At 40.2% G+C, this 20465-nt stretch overlaps 1 protein-coding gene across 1 annotated transcript in view; it reads right to left on the reverse strand.

Moving 5' to 3' along the window:
• Positions 1-409: 409 nt before the first annotated feature.
• The window catches only part of oca2 (oculocutaneous albinism II), a 61438-nt gene continuing 41382 nt past the window's right edge, over positions 410-20465 (reverse strand). Inside the window, exons 19-24 of the mRNA XM_080472638.1 lie at positions 18180-18307; positions 17701-17760; positions 16838-16942; positions 13242-13335; positions 11442-11535; positions 410-1460 (exon numbers count right to left, since the gene is read on the reverse strand). Of these exons, the coding sequence (XP_080328764.1) occupies positions 1373-1460; positions 11442-11535; positions 13242-13335; positions 16838-16942; positions 17701-17760; positions 18180-18307 (569 nt within the window). The 3' untranslated portion in view covers positions 410-1372. The remainder of the gene's footprint in view (positions 1461-11441; positions 11536-13241; positions 13336-16837; positions 16943-17700; positions 17761-18179; positions 18308-20465) is intronic.

Genomic DNA, 20465 nt, shown 5'->3' on the forward strand with positions numbered 1-20465 from the left:
CATTAATGCTGAATGAACTGCATTCCCCTGACAGCAACGTGATCGATGTCGAACTCCATGTAACATTAAAATGAGCCCGTTTCCACGGTAGATGTACTGGATTTATGTTGGCAGTTTATCTAAACTGTTTTGTTGCTGCTTCTCTTCGCCATTATTTTGTAAATCTGTATCTTATGAGAACGAATTGTCAGGCAGAGTTTTGCATGACAACCAAAACCAAGTGAATTAAAAGCAATAAACAGTATCAACGCGACAATCAAAAGTATTAGAAAGTACATACCTTCCACTTTCAGTATCGAGTTAGTGTCTCCCCCTGACTGTGATCAAGCAATATTTTACAGCAACTTCTCCAACAGTGGCAATGTCGACACCATGCATTCATCAAAAATGAAAGTGACACAAACACAATCCAGAGACATGACGAGTTTTATTGTTCATGTTGATCTTGATCTGGAGGCACTGAAAAGTTCGATTTTGGACACGATGATGTCCAGGTTTTTGGGCTGAACAATAAATACAGGGAACATGTAAGAGCATTTCCATCACTGCTGTCGCTACGTCAAACATGATTAACTGAACTAAATCTGTGACTTTACATGAGTTTGCCAAGTACATTATACAATAGATAGTATGTAGTACTTTGACGGCAGTTTTATTTTATTTTTTCTGTGTTCTTTAGTGACAACAGATTTAACTGCTCACTGGTTTGGGAATAAAATAAAGAATATTAGAAATAAATTGTTATAAAATCCCTTTCACTGGGTCTCATGGTTCCTATATACTGTATAACACAAGTTTGGTCAACTGTGGGTGAAACGTTAATCTTAAATAAGTCTTGATTGATCCTCTAAGTGAATCTAAGAGTGTAATAAACATGCTCAGGGAAACAATTTTCTGTAAACAGAGTCCATGGAAACTCAAAAGAATGAACAGTAGCTGAAATCCCACCAGTTAGTATGTTCACTCAGCCAGTAGCACCATGTACATTATGGAGAGGAACCTTTTTATATGTAAAGAAATATTTGCTGGATTAACAGTTTTGGTCAAAGCGCCAATGAATGTGGTCCCTGATGGTCTGCGTTTTCCTCAAAAACACACTTTTCCATGTCTTGCAAAATTATGGCCACAGCGCTTCATGTAGTGTCTGTAGTCTGAGGTCACACTGAGCTTTAACTCCTGGTTCAGTTCAACACACACACACACACACACACACACACACACACACACACACACACACACACACACACACACACACACACACACACACACACACACACACACACACACACACACACACACACACACACACACACACACACACACACACACACACACACACACAGTGTCTTTGGTTCTGTACAGCAGGTGTGGGTTACATGTTCCATCCGAGTCCAATGTGTGTGGCCAGCAGGTAGCACATCCCGATCATACATGTCATTATCATCATAGGGAATCCCAACCTGTGACAGACAAGAAAATTACAAAGAAAAAAAAATTAAATACTGAAATAATGTTGAAATTGAGAACAAGCAACATAATGGTGGCGATTACAACATGATCTTTGATTTTTAAAGTACGGGTTGTGAACCATCTGGGGGCAGACGGAAACCTTCAGGGAGTCGCAGCAACAGATCATCTGGTGTGCTGGTTTCTATTTTTAGTATATAGTATGATAGTCTAACATTTGGATTTTCATGGACTGGAACTTCTGGTTATTTGCAAAGAAATGTGATTGAATTAGAGTTTTACAGAAAAAAACCCTAAATCAGAATTTGGCCACTAAAAATGCCAACACAACCAAAATAAAAAATATTACATTCCCTTAGGTATTAAAAAGGAAAATTCCACAACATATCGCAAACCTGAACGCTTTTTTTACCCAATACTGAAAATATGCAGTTTATTGCTATTACCGAGTAAAGGGTATTTTGATCTCTGGTGTCGGATTTTAAAGGTCCCATATTATGCAAAATTCACTTCATAAGGGTGTTTTTTTTTTTTTTTATCAATAATAGAGCCTGTGTTTGAGGCCCCAGAAGTGGAGAAAGTCGGTCTTCTCCCTCCCTCACCTGCTCCATATTTTAGTGAACGTGTGCTCATACAGGAGAATCTGAGATCTTCTCTTTCTGATGTCATGAGGGGAAATAACCACTGCCTCTGGTAGTGGATATTCACTTTGACATGTGGATTTGATTGTTGGGTTTATCTCTGTTAAAAGCACCTAGAAATGACTGTGTTGTATTTGGTGCTATATAAATAAAGTTGAATTGAATTGAATTGAATTGAATTGAATTTGACCCTCACTTTGGTAGATGAGCTCTGAATATGGGACATTTAAAACTTTAAGAAAAACAAACTGATTTGTGGTTTTTAAAAGATTGAATGTTGGGCTGCAACGTGGCTTTTGAGTATTTATTAAAATGTTCTACATCTTAAGTTACATTTCAGTTGCTTTATTTGTATTTTTCACATGTATTGTTACAGGAGAGTTGAACAGACCAAGACCTTCTCCACATGTGTGCAAAATTATACGACCACAAAATGTGACCAGTTTAAAGTTCACCAGATTGTTCGTGAATTATTCGTAGCAAATCTTTAATCTTTAGTCTTTACTTAAAGAGTTTTGGTACAAAATATCAGACATCGTTCAATTGAAAGGAAAAAAAACACATGTGGTGTTCGCGTGTTTTAAATTGGTTTCGTTAAGAAACCAAAACTACTTGGTTTGGCTTAATACAAATTGCACTTTGACTTTTAACAAAAATGAACAAGAATCAACACGAGTTTCTTGAAAAAAACAAACAAAAGAAGTAGAGCTCTGGAGAAAAAACTTGTTTGGTACTTTAATCTACAACATCTTCTTTCTAAGTTTTCTCTTCATAGCCGACGACACGACTGACCTCTTTAGTCAATTGTCCTAAATATATCGTACACCTTTAGAGCCATAGGAGTCAGATTTGCTTCCGATTAAGATAAATTGTTTGATAATTGCCGCAGGGACACTTCTCCTGAAAATGGACACAAAAGTTGTACCCAGTCTTGGAGGACGATACACACAACACAACATATGGCGTCTTCAGCAAAACCAATGAAAAGCACATAAAGAGTTTTTATATCCCACTTTAACTGCCGAACCTCAAGCATTTTTAGGTCTCCAAAAAGAAATTGCTCGACAGTGTATAAAAAAGTAATTACAGACGCATTTCTCTGCATGAGACAAATGACGCAAAGTCCTGAGCACAACATGTTTGTGATTAAATGTTTGATGAAGATAAAGAGCCTTTCACAAGGTCACATGACATCAACTCCCTCCTGCATCTATCTTGGTTTACTTCCAAATTGCTTCTCTTTATTGAACCAATTTCTTTGTCTTTTGACCTTTGGCAGAGACAGACAGTCAAATTCTTCATGTGTGGAAAACTGAATTACTGCTCCGGTATGGGACAGCTTTAGTTTTTCCATCTCCTACAGGCTGGTGTCCCTCAGCACGGGGAGCTCAGGTCTGCAGTTCAGCTCCTGGTTCAAGCACACGTTGGTCTGCAGGTGAAGGGTCGCCTTCTTTCCTTCTAGCTTCAGTGAGAATCTACAGATCGTTAGCAAAATGAATGTACATCCCACTTGTACGTGAAGGGAAAAGTCTGCAACTGCATTGCAAAAAAAAAAAAAAGTCCAGTCCTCTGAGGGGCTTAGAAATGGTGATATAGCATTTTTTTAATTGCATTTTTAAAGGCCATCTCTCCCCTAAGTGTAATGACTAGCATTTAGTTTATCTTTGTTATGCAACAGCAGTGGGTCGCTTCAATATAAGTAGCAGGTTCTCATGCTTGGATTAGTGCCAATGACTTTAAAAAAAAAAAAAAAAAAAAGTGTCCTCAGCTGACTCCAAAGCTGCAGATGGCTTGTCGTTTGGATGTCTACCATGTCCTATATGGACACATGGCTGCACCAAGGGCCAAAGATCTGTTTGCCTCCAGTCTGTGACACGGATCAGTTATAGAGGACAAAAAGAGGAAGGGGAGTGTGGGACATGGCATGCCAGCAATCGATCTGTGTCAATGCAGCAACAGAAATGATTCAAAGTAAAGCAGTCCTGCTAAAATATTGAAAGAGCATTGCCATCAAATGATCATTTAGAGCAGCGGCAGCTGCTGTTGCAGGGAAATCTCATGTTAAGTCAATGATAGGATTGACAAAACAAGTCAGATAAAAACAGACCAGCAAAATACTCATAGCTTATTTTTTTATTGAGATTTATGACAAACTATTGCCAGTGAGTAAAATCGAATGACGGCAATGATGTGGATAGTCAATCACTAGCAATAAACATCACTTTTTTAATATATTTGGTTTAGTGTTATTAAAAAGCAAAAGACTAAGACATAAAGCAGCTGATATAATCTCCAAGAACATCACACGATGTGGACAACAGGCTTCAGAAGCTCTGCGGTGGCTTTCTGTCAAAACTAGAAAGGGTTTCGCTCTACATATTGTTGTTTTTTTGTGTTCTCAGAGTCAAATTGCATTTCTAAGATGAGCTTTCACACACAGGGTCCACTGACGAGTCAGCAGTATAAGGTGTGCAATGGTGCACATGAGATAACCGTGTCACGGAAGTACGCCACTTTTTCTTTGTGCAGACTGACAAATTTATGCCATTTTTACTTCATATGCATGTAGAAATGTCAAATTGTGACTTGAAATGAAGTTGAATGAGGTCGTGGAAGCACTTAAGCTCATTAATAAGGACTCCAGCGCTGAATTTCAATTGAAACAGTCAAACTTTCTGAGTGTTCAGCTTCGCCCAGTTACATAGGTCAAAGTGATTATCAAGTTTTATTTAGACGTCAAAGGTTTAACCAGGGCTGAATCGTGAGGAAAACCTCTAATGTCCCCAAAAGTAACAGGTACGATTGTGTTTTCAAGAAGAACAAAGACTTCCCACAACATACGTTTAATATCAAACAATAAGTGATATAATTGCTAAAGGTCTGCAGTATAGATGAATAAACTCGGGGAGCCGGCTGTGCCTCAGGTTCAGGAAGTTACTTCAACCTTCTTCATCCATGTCAAAGGCTTAATCGGTCGTTTAAAGTACCACTAATGGAGCTGGGACTGCTTCCACCAGGAGTTGTTTCTCATTCTGCTGTAGGTTAGATGGAGGAAAATGTTTTCAAGTCTCCACATTCACATTAGTACTAAAACCCAAGCAGCTGTGATAGTGGCAGTACCGAGTCAGGAAAGATTAAAAACTGGTCACTATTACATTTGAGTTGTGAGGCTGAATATGGGAGCAACCATTGGGAAAGAAACATAAAACAGACACAAATGAGAGTGTATACAATATACAGTATACATCTTTGTAGGTACAAGAGGTACTGCTGATCTTGACGTGTAAATTGTGATTGACAGGAGTCAGTTGAGTTGATATGAAATCTAATCAAATCTGTGGAAATTCCCTCAAAGTTTTAATCTAAACTTTGTCCAGGAATTATTCCACAATATCAGTTTAGTGTGAAAACAACGTCTGTGAACAAAAATATATCATTTTATAGGAAAAACACAGCATTAGGATGGAACCTACAGTTTGTGGGGCTTGATTATAACTGATCTGAATTCCTCATTTCTTTTCTGTCCATCTACTCAAATCAAATCTGAGTGTTTTCTTCATTTCTTTGCAGATGAAGCACATCTTTACCCAAATAATAAAGCTGGGACTGCCTGTCGGGATGAAAGTGAGTTACAAGGATTAAATAGTATTATAATGGAAATCTTCATGTTTCACCAGGTAATGTTTCAGTGGATTGATTAGACATATTAGATATATGACTTACTCTAGAACATGTATTTAAATAACATGCAGCATCACATGTATAATTGTTTTGAATCAACGCAGGATCTTTTCTAAACTCTTTTCCCACTGGTGCAATGATCCTGTGTTATTTAAGTGTAATGACCTGTTGGTCCTGCAGAAGACATTTAGACATCCATCAATCTGTTCTGTCATTTGAGCGTTTAGTTTTTTTCAATATAGCCTCACAACGCCGTTACATGGCTCAGTAGCTTCTACTGCGGCTGTGTCATTGAGTAATGGACGTCCACTAAAGATGAATGGAGACAGGAATCTGAAATGATATTATAGTCGGACAAGCTGGGGTCACCTCTACACGAGTCTGCTGAGCAATATCCATTTCCCCATCAGATGCGCGGCATGAAAGGACGGAGGGCAGTCGGAAAAAAAGTGGCCACAATAGAGGAGAGAAGAATCAAGGTTCACCTTGTCTAAAAATTCCCCATCATACCTTGTGAGCTCACACACTGACTTAATTGTATGTGATGGGCGCTTTTTCAAAGTCCTGATGAAATCTCAAAGACTCTTCAGAGAAGAGCTTTTTGCCTAATCCCACACTGTGCCCCTTAGTTTGGGACCTGCCTTGTTTATTTCTGCTCTCCTTACCTCCTGTTTTACCCTCTTGTTCCTTGTAAATTTCTCCGTTTGCGAGATGAATAGAGGATCATTCATTCATTTATCCATTCACCATTTATTCATTCAAACCCGACTCACTGTGCGGATCGTGGAGCTCAGATGAGAACAAAACTGCTCTGTATGACAGTCGCTGACCTGTTGCGTTCAACAACAACTGTGACCTAGAAGATTCAACAACGCCTCCAAAAATACTCAGGATTTGGTGACTGATTATGGCCCACGTTGTATTTCATGCTAATGAAGGCAGCACACCTGCGCGCCATTGTTCACCACAGGTCTCCTTTACAAATGCAGATTATGAATAGAAATATTAATTCAGTTAATTCGTGCGACAAAGCAAGGGATCACAAAGCGTAAAGAAAAAAATGGAACAACGGTCCTTTCTATTTGAAGTTTGTTTTGGAGCCGGCTTGGATTCGTCCAGTCTGAGTTGCAGGGACGCTGCATTTAGACACTAAGTCCCACCCTGCCAGACATTTCACTCTTACTACCTGTCAGCAAGCTGATTTATGTAGTATATAGTGTAATTACAATTTTAAAATGTGGGGGAAATGTGTTACGCAAGATTTAGTTAGAAAACATAGAAATAAATTCATGTTTTTAGTGTCACATGTTTCTATATCTTGAAATCTTTACATTTCGGGGCTGAAATAAAATCTGAGTTTAATACAACATTGGTAATATTGCACCAAAACATATAACTATGAAAGCTCCTACATCAGATTGCCAATGTCTTCAGGTTTCCTAAGCCACAGCTGCTGTTCGAGACACAAACACGCTCAAGTCTGGCTTTACTACAGACCACTATTCTCATGGTGGCCGACCTGGCTGGCTTCCCACCCTGAGCCGGTGCACGCTGCGCCCCTGTTGAGTTTGGGCTGCCCACTTCGCCCAGAGCAAAATCCACCACTGCATGCACCTTTACAAAACAGTCTGACTTATTCTTTCAAACTTCCTAATTTGTCAGCATACTGGAGTGTTAAGTGTGGGCTAAGAGGAAAGACGCCGGTTAAGAAAAAGACGAGCTGAGTTTGAAATTTGACACTGCTGTCACACAGACAGACACACACACACACACACACACACACACACACACACACACACACACACACACACACACACACACACACACACACACACACACACACACACACACACACACACACACACACACACACACACACACACACACACACACACACGTACAGCTTCATCACCGACGACTTTTTTTCTTGGAAAAACTCCTGTGTTCTCTTGTGCTTATCAAAAAATGTCCTTTTGTTGATTCCTCTCAGAAGAGACTGGATCTATGCTGCCACATGTGCATGTTGTTTTTAATATGGTTGTCACTTCTTATGTTACATTTCCCCTCGTCAGGCATCAGGTTAAGTCCTAACCTTGAATGCAGCGTTGGGTCTGTGTGTGCAAAATATTCTGTCCTGCCAAACAAAGCTGTCCTCATGTGATGAAAATATATCATTGTTCTCACACAATTTCTCCCACATCTGGTCAGACATTACGGGGAAAATGCCCGCCGATGTAGAAACCTGCAGCAGCTTCTATTTTCCACATTGCAATCCAATGAAAGCACTCGTGATGGTACATACACCGCCAAGGTGGAATATATATTGTACATCTAGAGTGAGTGCTTTTTGCCATGCTCTCTGGGTTAATGGTTTGAGGAGAGGGGGATGATGAGGGGCTGGAGCCATGAAGGAAAGCGACAGGGACCAAACCGACTAACTGCTGAGCTATTCAGGGCCACTCATTTTCCTTTGTGATGGCAAATCAAAAGGCATTGATGTCCCTGTGGGCGTATGTGGGCCCCGAATTCAACCACCTGATACAGCGCTCTGCAGTCCCAGCTGCCCGGAGTGGCAGTTAGACTCCTCTCCACCATACCTGTCTGTCTGAGCAGCTGTGACCCCTGCCACAGTCAGCCAATTACAGGCAGAGCTTCAGCCCAGAGCAAAGCCTCTGTCCACAAACTGTAAACACAGATACAGTGGGAGCGAAGAGAAGGTGACAGGCACCGACTGTTTCCCTCCAATTCAATGAGATCTCATGCAGACAGACATCCCCGAGCCATTTTATACCACAGCAACACATTTGTGAACTTTCCTAGTTTCCTCCAACTGTTTTGTTGGTTTTACAGGCACAGGGAAGGTATTAGGACAACGTCTCAATGTGTTGTTATGATTCATTTTCCCTTGAAGGTATCCTGTAAAAGTTAAGTCCTGTCTTGTAATGTAAAGGTAAGCATTTGCATGTGGAAAAGAGGTAACAAAGTTTATATTGCAAAATTACAGATACTGTCCATGAAGTAAGTTTTCCCTTCGTGAATATGTAATATTGTGCAAATTAAGCACATTATATCAACTACTCAGAGGTGTTTTTGCTCATGTGATGTGCATATATGTGAAAATATTTGTATTATCCATGATTGCCTTTGTTTTCAACGTGATAGAAAAGGAAGTGCAAATTGACTTTTCCAAAGCTGGCTCCCACGTGACTTTTTATAATTCTATCAATCTTTTTTCTGAGTCTCTGCCATTGTTCTTCTATCAAAGGTCTTCATAGAGTTCTGGCTTTGTGACGAATCATCTCCCATATTGCATTTCCCTTCCTTATCTTTTTTTCTACCATTTTCTTTAAGGATTCAATAAGCGTGATAACTTCCTACAACATGTCCAACTCCATAGTATTACATTTGATTTCATGCTTTTGAAGGCTCAGTAGTAAATTCAATCTGTTCATGGTGAAGTCAAACAATCAAACATGGAAATGCTACGGTTTCCAGCAGATTGGTCTCATGTAAGCAGGGCCTGTTACATGTGAAACTCTTTGAATACTTTGAATATTTAACTTTTAGTTGATCACCAGCAGCACAAGCCTGATGGCAGCATAATAGAAAGCCGCTTTTAAATCCATAATAAAACATTACAAACGTTACAATAATCATCCCTCCCAGAAAAGAAAATGATATCAAGACTCACATCTTGATATCGATGTAATATCTCGTCTGTGGTCTGGCGAATAAGGCTGTTCGGCTCACACAAAATCATAATTGCAGGCCAATGATGAGCCATCCAAGTGTAAAGGATTCGCCTTTAGATTGGCAGCTATGAGAGAGGCTTTTCACTCCATCCAGTGAAAGTGATTTCTGATTTTTGATGTACATTTAGAGAAAACAGACGCAGCTGCAGCATTCAAGCCGCAGAGTCTGTGATTTCAGGTAAACCCTCCTCCTCATATTCCAGTCCCTGGATCAAATCTCTTCACATCACATGAGTTACAGTTGGTAGCTGCATCAATCAAGTGGTACATTAATTTCAAGTGATTGCATATTGAGCCTAATCGGACTTGGTTGAACATCACTGACCAGTTTGGTCAAACAGCATGACTATCACATCAGGGTGAAAATGACCTGGGAGCAGGAGGTGACCTGGGAGGAACCAACCTACTCTCAACAGGATGTGATTCATTTTTCTCTAGTCACTTGTTTTGGTTTGTTTAGTTTTTTTGTGATCAGATTACCAAGGAGTTCTGAAAGTTCTGTTGGTTACAGCTCCATCAGTGCGATGCGATGCGATGCGATGTGGTTTTTCCATCTATCCATGTTAGGTCAAATCAGATTTGAGAAATTTTTCCCTGGATCATTTGGGATTTTCTTTATAATTTATGTGAATAATGGAATAGTGTTTTGGGTGTAACCCAAGAAAATTATGTGAAAAAAATAAAACTCTGATATTTGGGCATGACTGCAAAGGAAGGTTTGTTAAGAACAATTGCTGCTAAAAAATTTTTTAAAAAAAGGTCCAAAGTTCTGTATGATACTTTTTTTTCAGGAATTTTTTTAGAGTTATTGTCATTTTGCTTAAAGAAAAGGGGGGGGGGGGATGAAAATAAAACAATTGTGCTCCATAGCATCATACTAAACCACAGCAAATACATCAAATTACATGATTGATCCAGAAAAAAGTCATATAGTCACAGTGAGTCATAATGAGGCACAATTCATTCATTCAATATCAACCTCTCAGCATTTCTTTTTTGCAAAACTCAACCAGTTTCTAAAGCCTTAATCTCACACGAGGAAATAACAGCTTGAAATGTTCCCACTGCCCGTGGGGGTCGTCAGTGTTATTTACGTAAAATTGTGGGAAATGTGGGCAGCTTGGAGGTTTAGTGGTTTGCTTTCTTGCCTTACAGAATAAAAACCAAAGTCCGTGCAGGGTTGACAGGTTCTCCCTTTGTGGACTTGGGTTTTCTCTGGGTACGTGGAGTGCGTGGTATGGTCACACAATTTAAAGAGACATTGTTGTTATATTAGTTTCTGACTGTATTTACCTCCGACACGTGTGTGTGTGTGTGTGTGTGTGTGTGTGTGTGTGTGTGTGTGTGTGTGTGTGTGTGTGTGTGTGTGTGTGTGTGTGTGTGTGTGTGTGTGTGTGTGTGTGTGTGTGTGTGTGTGTGTGTGTGTGTGTGTGTGTGTGTGTGTGAGACACTGAGTTAGAACTGTGATGCCAAACTGTGAGTCAGCTGGGATATTCCCAGCTCCTCCAGACCTTAACATGGACAGAGCCGGCACAAACGATAGATGCACTAAGGTTCAACATGGCTACTGAAGAGGGCTCTGCTGGTTTCACTTGGAAAGAATCTCTGCTCTAGTTTTTAATGTCGACACCGTTGGCATTCTCTATGTTAACATATGACGAACATTAATGTGTAAGTACCTCTTCAGGCAAAAGCCGAAGAAACAGCATTTCAAATATTGAAAACTTCTGATATTAACCCAGAAAAACAAAGACTAGAAATACTTTTCAAAACATTGTGTTCTAGTGTGTGTGTGTGTGTGTGTGTGTGTGTGTGTGTGTGTGGGTGGTGGTGGTGGTGTTTGGTGGGGGGGGGGGGGGGGGGGGGGATGACTGCCCATGTTAACTAACAGAAAACTTACTTGAAAAACTCCATGAAGGAAAATCCGTATCCGTGTTGCTCTGCGATTCCAGCACAAACAACATTGGCTGACGCTCCTATTAGTGTGCCATTTCCTGAACAGACAGAGGAGTAAGGAAGTTATTAGTTTTTTGTATTATATTAGTATATTAGTGATATTTGAAATGCATTTTTGTTTTTCTAATTTCAGTTAAATCTTCATGGCTAAGCTCATATGACATACTTCAATATCTGAGTTCCATTTCACTGCCAATTTTTAGAAGAATCTGCTTCGCTTAATGAATCTGAAGACATACATACATACATACATACATACATACATACATACATACATACATACCACAAAAAATCATCGGGACTCTGAATCTGAAGTCAATAATGCAAAATCTCAAATCACTTACAAGATACAAGCATTTAAGTGTGACAACTTCAAATTCTACTAATGTTAGCTCAGTTGTAAACTTTAAAGGTTTCACAAATACACCTAGATCACATCTTTATGGTGTATCTTTCATGATATTTTGTGTTTCAAAGAGGATGAAGCCAAACAAGTGTAACCTCAGCTCACCCACACTGGGCTTCTACATGTAGGTCAGAGCGATCAGAAAAAACTGACTGGAATCAGTCGTTTCAAGGAAGTTTTCATCGTGCGATCAGCTCCCAGACAAAACAGAACTATGGTCTTCAGTGCTCGACTGGCCTCAGGTTGATTCCAATAAAATATGTCAACATATGTCCACATTTCTGTCGCGGGGCAAAAATGCTGGCGTGAATCTCGCTGCAAATTTCTTTATTTTTTTTTAAACAGAAATATTGCCTAATCAAGGTTACTTTGCTGCAGTTCTTCAGAGGAAGATGCTGTCCCTGTGGGGACTTACCAATCACCTCTGATCATGTTGGCGACCTCACAGATCATCTCTGAGTCCTGAGGATGGGCGGGGGGGAGGAATTGCATAAGGCCTGCAGGGCTGCGTGGCCCCCTGCGGTGAGGCGCTGATTTCTGTCAGTCAGACTCCACATGCATGATTTTTATATCCGGACAAATGAAGATTGTCTGTGTCTGGTGAAATCCCAACACCATTATTGAACTTGCGTGATTTTTTTTTCACACACTTGGCAATGAAATGTAACTGAGATCTGTCACATGAGCACAGTCACATGTGAATTACAGTTACGGAACATTACTACACCGCTTCAGTGGCAAACGCATGTAGCATCATTTTGGTATTCTCTTAGTGTCCTCTGTCTTCATTCAATATAAAGTTTCACTGTTTTTAATCTACTGTGGGCAGCAGTTTGACAGTCAGTGCGTGTATCCCTGCTGCCATTCAATACTGCTCACATCTCGAAAGGTGTCAGCGTGGGGATGGAGCCGGGCGGCAGCAACATCATACTGCAGATCAATGGAGGCCTGTCACAGTGCAATTGATTAAACTGAAACACTATGACAGCTCTCTCACTCTCTTTCCATTTGTGTCCTTCCCACCCAAACAGAGTGGTATTCCGCTGAAAGGCCGGCTGCCGGAGTGCAGCAGAGCCTAAATCGGGTACGCTTTGAGGACCTCAAGGCTGCGTTCGACAAATAGCACACCCATACCTCCCCACGGAGCGACGCAGCTGCACAAAGTGTGGCTGTCACTTGAAGCATATGTTGTCTCTGTCTGGCTGAAGCCATCAATAAAGATCCACACCTTTCAAATGGGGATATGCTATGAAGTCCTTGGTGTGGCGAGTCGTCCCCTTGAACCAAACAGTCTTATTTATTATATTTATGATGGACCGTGATCGAGGAGAGACTTACCACCGAGACAGGCTCCCATGGCCAGAGCAAAGATGAGAGGTTTCACTGGCAGGTTCACATCAGCATCCTGACTCAGGTTGATGAGAACTGGAATCTGCGAGGACCAGAGAGGAGGTTCACAAAGTTATAAACCATTTTAATTAAAAGGACGGGTACCATGGTATTTGTCTCACTCGGTCTGCAGATCGCGTGTTGTGCTGCATCCCTACATTTACAGAAGATCCTCAACATTTTTCTCATGAATGTTCTCGAGATGCCAAAGACTAAAGCTTTTATGACTGATTTGTGAACAGCACATAGGACACAGGACCTTGCACATTCAGTTTGGAACCCAGTCAAAACATCTTTCACTATAATGCCAAATACATACAATTGCCTTTGTCTTTTCTATAACTGTCAGTTGCTGGTAAAATTGGATTAATGAGTCAGTGGAAATGCAATGTTTTATGCAAAAGTAACTAAAGTTTACATATTATTAGTAAACGCGAAATTACAGAACTTTTGCATAGTTGCTGGGCTTGTTATTTCACGGTTTCATTAAGCAGATACATTCATCCAGCTATGATAAAATGTCTCTGTTAAACACAGCAACATTTCATTGTTTTCATATTCTGTACAAGACTAAAGAAAATCTGAATAAATGATCCTGAATAGCTTTTATTGACTAATATGACATGGACATCCATGTCATATTACAAAATCACTGGTTAGTAAAGACAAAAATTGACATGACACATCTGAACTATCCTGTTACTTCAAAATAAAGTTTTCATGATCAGAGCTTGCCTCAAACTGGTCCTTTATGCACTTTGACCCTTGACTTTACCTTTTTTTTGGAATAAAATATATTTTTAAAAAACTGAATAATGATGAGCTTGGTCACTTTGGCTTGATCAGTCTGTAGCTGGAAACCACTGATGATTGTGTCTAAGGTTAAAAAACACCCGGATTCAAAGGTACACTTCTGATGACGTGTCCCAGAATTTACATTCTTTCCATATCTGAGTCGCAGCTCCGACGCCACTCTCAAACGGTAAACCTCATGTGACCACCATCTTTTGGCACGAAGGACAGTTTAACGTCACGTCCCGTGTTTAATGGTTCTGGATCAGGCGGCTCGTTTCGACTGTGAATCTGTCTATGTTTACAAATGTAGACATTACAGAGCGCCACTGGGATGTGTTCTAAAACACAAGAATAAAGGAGAATTTTCCATCTTTTCTCATTTCACTGTGAACGATTTCGATATTTTGTAAGATGATAAGGGATGGGTTATTTCCTTTTATTTCATAATGCAAAATAAGAAGATTTGGGAGACGACTGCAGAAAACAACTGCGGCTTTGGATAATGTATTATTCCTTTTAAAGAAACACTAAACGGAAAGACATTTGGGATTGAGGTGAATAAACGACTTCATTCCGAGGAAGCAGAATCAGCAGAGGTCAACTTGAAATCGTGTGGTTGTCGGACATTAATGCTAACTTCCACTTTGGCATTAAAATCTTGTCACACAAAACAACAATAGACACAGAAGAATGGGAGGAAAATGTACTTTTACCTTCAAAAATATCCATATGTAACTAATTCAGAGAAATGCAATATAATATCTTACAAAACGTCGATATATCTCCATATATGCACAGTAAATATACAGCAGGGGTCTCTCCAAACTGCCCAAAATGTAAGAATATCTTAGGAACAAGATTTCACTGCCTCTGGGAGTGTGAAAAAAATTAAACGATTTTGGCAAACTGTATGTGCGGTTAGTGAGGTTAGTGTGATAAATAAGCAGCAATCACAGCCAACTAGGTCTATTGGCATGTATCCCTGAAACATTAAGATCATGTAAAACACAGTACATTGCTGATGATGGGCCAAAAGGCTGTGATGACCAAACGTGAAGGAGATGAACCTCCTTCAATACGTCTTTGGAGGTCTTTGATGGCGGACTATATCTCTTTGGGAAGACTAAGAGTTGTTATTAACGATCAAAAGCAAAGTTCGGTAACTACCTGAAAGGCGAAACCTTATATTGACTTTTGAGATCATTGCTGTGGATTTAATTAGAATTTTTAGATAATCTATATTTGTTCTGTGCTGAACTGTTATAATTTTGAAAATGTTCAATAAAAACAATGTAAAAAAAAAAAAAAGGATCTTGTCACACCTGTTGCACGCCGTAGGTTGCTGCTGTGTCCAAAGTAAATGATGACCATTCAACAAAAGCATTGAGAACTACTTTTGTATTATTTTACATCTTGAGCTCGTTCACTATGTTTCCATCACTGTAACACTATGTACACTGTAATACAAACAGCATAATTGGTACCTCACAACTTTAATATCGTCACATAACTGTGACCTGCAATGACCGCAACATAAATGTTAAACCATTTCGTGACAATGAAACCCTTCCAAATGGATTGATTCATTCAGAAAATGTCAGTACACAAACACTGCGGTCGAGGGAAAAAACAAATCTCCTCCCAGCATCTGTCAGTTGTGAGAATCAGCGCATGGCCGCTTATCAGGTGTGCAGCCAATTGAAAACTGGCACGCTTTGAATTCACCTTCTTTCCAGCTGCGGAGACGTTTGCACGGTCCTGACAAAACGCAAAAACCATCAACGAAAAGAAGATTTTCAGGATTTCTGTGGACAATGTGGTGACGGCATTGAGGGCAGGGCCAGATGAGTCAGGCAAAGGGTTAGATTCTCACGTCAGTGGAGCACAACTGTAAAACCTGAACCTTCAAACAGTCTGCTGATTATTATCTATTATATATTATTATTATCTACTATTATTATTATAGACAGCTGACAGCAGAGGTGACGAGGAAGCAGCTGGTCAAATATTTGTACATCAACTAACAAATACGTCTGAATTCGTAGATACTGGTTGCTACAAACGGAAAAAAAAATCTCAACTTGGATTTTAGACTTTTTTCAGAGAATTTTTTTATTTTTTATTTGTTTACTCTTCCATATATACTGGATGCCTGGAGCATTAAAAAAAAAAAAAAAAAAAAAAAAAAAGCAAATAAATAAAATTGTCTTTATTTTACTTTAAAATAAAGTGAGTAAAGGTAACATATTTGTGACAAATTAAAAATAAGTAATTGTTTTAATATGTTGTCAACTAAAATATGGGTCACACCCTGCTATGTCACCAGTCTGGTGCCTCTGGTGATTAATATGAGCTCATCCAGGACTCAGAAATCTGATCATGTGACATGATGTGAGTTTACCTGTATTTTTGTTCCAAAAAAATAACAAACATAAAAAGCAATAATAATAAAATTATATATATATAATCCACTTCTCCCTCGCTTCCTGAGCAGCTTCTTGTCTTTGGCTTTGAGCCTCTGGCCCCATACTCACATTTAAACAAGGCATCACTTGAAATTAATCCAAATCTGTGTTCTATTTTTACCCTATTTACATCTACAAAAAAGTCAAATACATGCCCGTTAATTAAAATCAGTGACATACAACTTGTGTTTTCAGGCATAAATCAGCCTGCTTTATATCTCATAATGTCTCTATGGTTGATGTGCCACATGTGGTTTTATGTGAAAGCGTGCGGACACCTCTTACCATGGTGGCAGTGAAGGGGATGTTGTCAATGAGTGACGAAGCCAGAGCGGAGACCCACATCACCAAGATAATGGCTATGGCCAGGCGCTGATCTTCTGGCACTGCCTGAGAGGGGAGATAATAGGGAGAGACAGTTAAACGTTACTTTCATTGGCACTCACGTGCGCTCGGCCTCCCTCGGCCTGTCACTGGTTTAAATCAAACGTTCCAATTATGCTCAGTGTTTGACACTCAACCTGTCCTGTGAGACTGGGGACTGAGAGGACTGAGCCGTCCGCATGTGGTGTCTGAGTTTTATCTCTAGAGGTCTGTCCTGCACACATGGCGAGGTCAGTTCTCCACATGTGACAACAAGAACACGCTCACTTGAACCCACTTCTCATTGTCTCGGGAGAGCGTGGGCACGGTAAAGGAAACAATATCTCTTTCTGTCACCTGTGCTCCAGCCGCGTATCAAGAGGCTGTGCAGGACTGCCCAGCAGGGGGGCGGTTGGTGGGGAATGCAGGCCAGGTCACAAACTATGAATAGCACACAGCTGTCATGTGTGATTATTGGACTTACGGGGCCACAGTCGAAACGCGAGCTGACGTACCCATTACTGGTGCAATTCTCTGCTCAGAGATACTTCGCTCGCATGATGCACAGCGGCAAGAATATGGGTGAGGATTACCTCAGACCCCTCCAGCCGCTGGCAGGAATCAGATGTAAACAACATAATTGAATTCCAGCCTGCACTCAGCAGAGGGATCAATATGCATGAAACACAGTATCATGTCACCTGTTCCCAATTATCAATTGTCATTTGGTCCCAGGAAGACCAGCCAGACGAGTGCAGAGGTGGAGAATCACCGTGAAAACTTACTTTTATGAGCTCTGCCGTCTGTTCTCCAATATAGTCGATGAGCTGCAGCTGGGCTAAAGCCTGAAAAATGATGAATGAATGATGAAAAAGATCTGAGGAGAATTACTCCTTGGTAGGATAAAACTATGAAAATACAGAAAATACATTCACATTTGTTTTTATATTCAAGGGCCATTAAAAACTCAAAGACAAATCTATTCTTCTTATCATGTACGTTAAAAACAAAAGTGTTCGGCGGCTCTCTGACTCTCAGGAGGGAAACAACAAAGCCTTCATTGTGCTGACATCACGATATTACTTCCCACATGGTGAGCTCACACGCACACTGATTTTTCAGTAGATCCAAGCACCGGTGGCTCTCGATTTTCCTCAAGTAGCTCAAGAAGCTTGTAACTGGAGAGCCCGGTTAAGATTGTGCCTTAAACAGATGCTCTACTCGACATCCACCCTTTGAGAAATTCTAGAAAATGCTAAAATACCTCCATCAAAACAAACAGGGCGGCGAAGAATAGCAGCGTGGCCCATTCCACTCTGTGCAAGATGATCTCGAAATCTTGGATGTCAGCCAAAACCAGAAGCCACAGAGCCCCCAGGATGGCAATCCAGCCTGGAAGAGAGAGGAAGACACACCGTGTGACATCTCACTTTGTTGCTCCGAAAAGCGCAAGCATAAACATTTAAACATCATTTCATAATCGATTCTATCAGGCACAATGCTCCGAGTTGTAGGTTTCAGAAAGAGAAGACATTTCTCACACAAGCCAAAAACATCAGAAGTTCAAGCAGTTCATTCATCTCCTGAGAGCCTGCAGACAAACTACAATCATCAACCAACAGGAAACGTCTTTGCATTGTGAAAAACCAGACTGGGAGAACATGCAAACTCTACTTAGAATCAAACTTTAATCTTCTGTGCATAAAGACTCACAGATTAGAACTCTTGATTGTGAAAAATCCTGCTTGATTTATTTTTTGTGAATTAAAAAAAATATCCATAAATGGAGACATTGAAGTTGTTAGATGAAGAAAACTGTGGTTAGGATGCAGGTGATCGACATCAGAGGCTGGAAAATCCATTCTTATGAATCTCTAATACTCGCTCTGACTGTAATCTGATAAACTGTTCACAGTATGAAGCAGAACTTGCTGGAAACAATAAATCCAGCTGGTTTTGGTCTGTCTTGGTGGGTCTGATGAAGCATTCATTATCGCCAACAAAATACCCATTTCAACACATTCCCCTCTGGAGGACAAGAGCTGGCACTGGCCGGCTGATATTTGAGATTAGCGAGTGTTTTTGAAAGACGGGAGAGTGTGCATCCACTTGGAGAAAATTTGATTAAACAGGTGAGCAGCAGTAATTGCCTTGGGGGAAATCATTTCACAACTGCAGGCAATTAGTGAAGGAGGAAGAACACAATAAGGGCAAAAAGAGAGTGACAGGGAAAAGATTCACAACAGACACTGATAAAAGCATCAAAACTGAAGAACAGCTTCGGTTGGATTTTAAAGTGTTTACAAGCTGAAATATTGTTGAACTGTTGATTTGAGGCAATCGTCCCGCAAATTTCATTGAAACAGGCAAATGATAATCCCTCCGTCTTTTACACCACTTTATCTATTCAGGGTGGTGAACATTTAAAAGCAACTTAATTCTTAAACTAAATAATGCTGAAAATGAAAAGAACTGTTCGTACAGAAAATGAGAAAATACACATTTAAGGCAAACTTGTTAGATGGAGAGTTTTACCTGCTCTGCAGTCTTCAAGCTTGATCTCTCTGTAGTTAGTCAATCTTAGTTCAATGTCAAACTTCCGAATGTTTCTCACATCCTAACACATTATTCTTAATAAATGTTGTGATCCAAAAGCAATAAAAACACTTTTTGTTCAAGCTTGATTCATTTAATATGAAATATTGGGTAATCTACTGTATATGCAGACGGTTGCACTAAAGCTTACGATTTTTATTCATTCCTATACTGTCAGGTCCAAACCAGTAATGGTTTCAATATTTTTTATTTCCATGGATTTCCTCCATTTAGGAAAAGAGCTGACAAAATTGAACAGAATTGAGAAAGTTTTGGTTTGTGTGTTATGACCTGACCGAGAACAAAAACACACCTGTAACCCTTGATTGAATCATTATTATCAAAAACATTTCGGCTCCCTGGTATGTTTTATTTTGTGTGTCTGCCTCTTTAAGAGACGAAGTGCAAAGATTACTCGCCCTCGTGCCCGATTTCTGGGGTTTTTCTCCTTCCTCATCTTTTTCTTCCGCCACATTTTTGGTGTGTAACTAGTCCCACACCGCTGGGAGCACGTACACAACAACAACATAATAATGTGCGGAAAATTGGGGAATAGTGTGCCATAACTTCTGTTGACGATTCGGCTTTTGGATTTCCCCGAAAAACTGCAAAAAAATGTACCAGTCAAAGCGATTTTAGTGAAAAGGGGAGCACACAGACAAAAAGCACATCAATATGTGTGGAGAAATGTGGAAATAGTGTGCTATGACTAGTTCTGCAAAAAAACAGCCAAAGATTGTCCAGTCATAGCAGATGGGATTTTGGTGAAAAATACCAAATGGAGGGGACAGTGATCCGCAGCAAGAGGCGGGAGATTATATCTGAAATGTCCTCGTTGTTTCCCGTGGGCTCACTACCCGCAGGACAGGTTCTTAATGGGTACAATGTGATCTGGGTGACGGTGCTCAGACTGCCTGCCCCCGCCACCCGGAAACGGATAAGCGGGAGAAGATGG

This window comes from Lipophrys pholis (genome assembly GCF_963383615.2).
Source record: "Lipophrys pholis genome assembly, chromosome: 10".
NCBI classification, from domain to species: Eukaryota; Metazoa; Chordata; class Actinopteri; order Blenniiformes; family Blenniidae; genus Lipophrys; species Lipophrys pholis.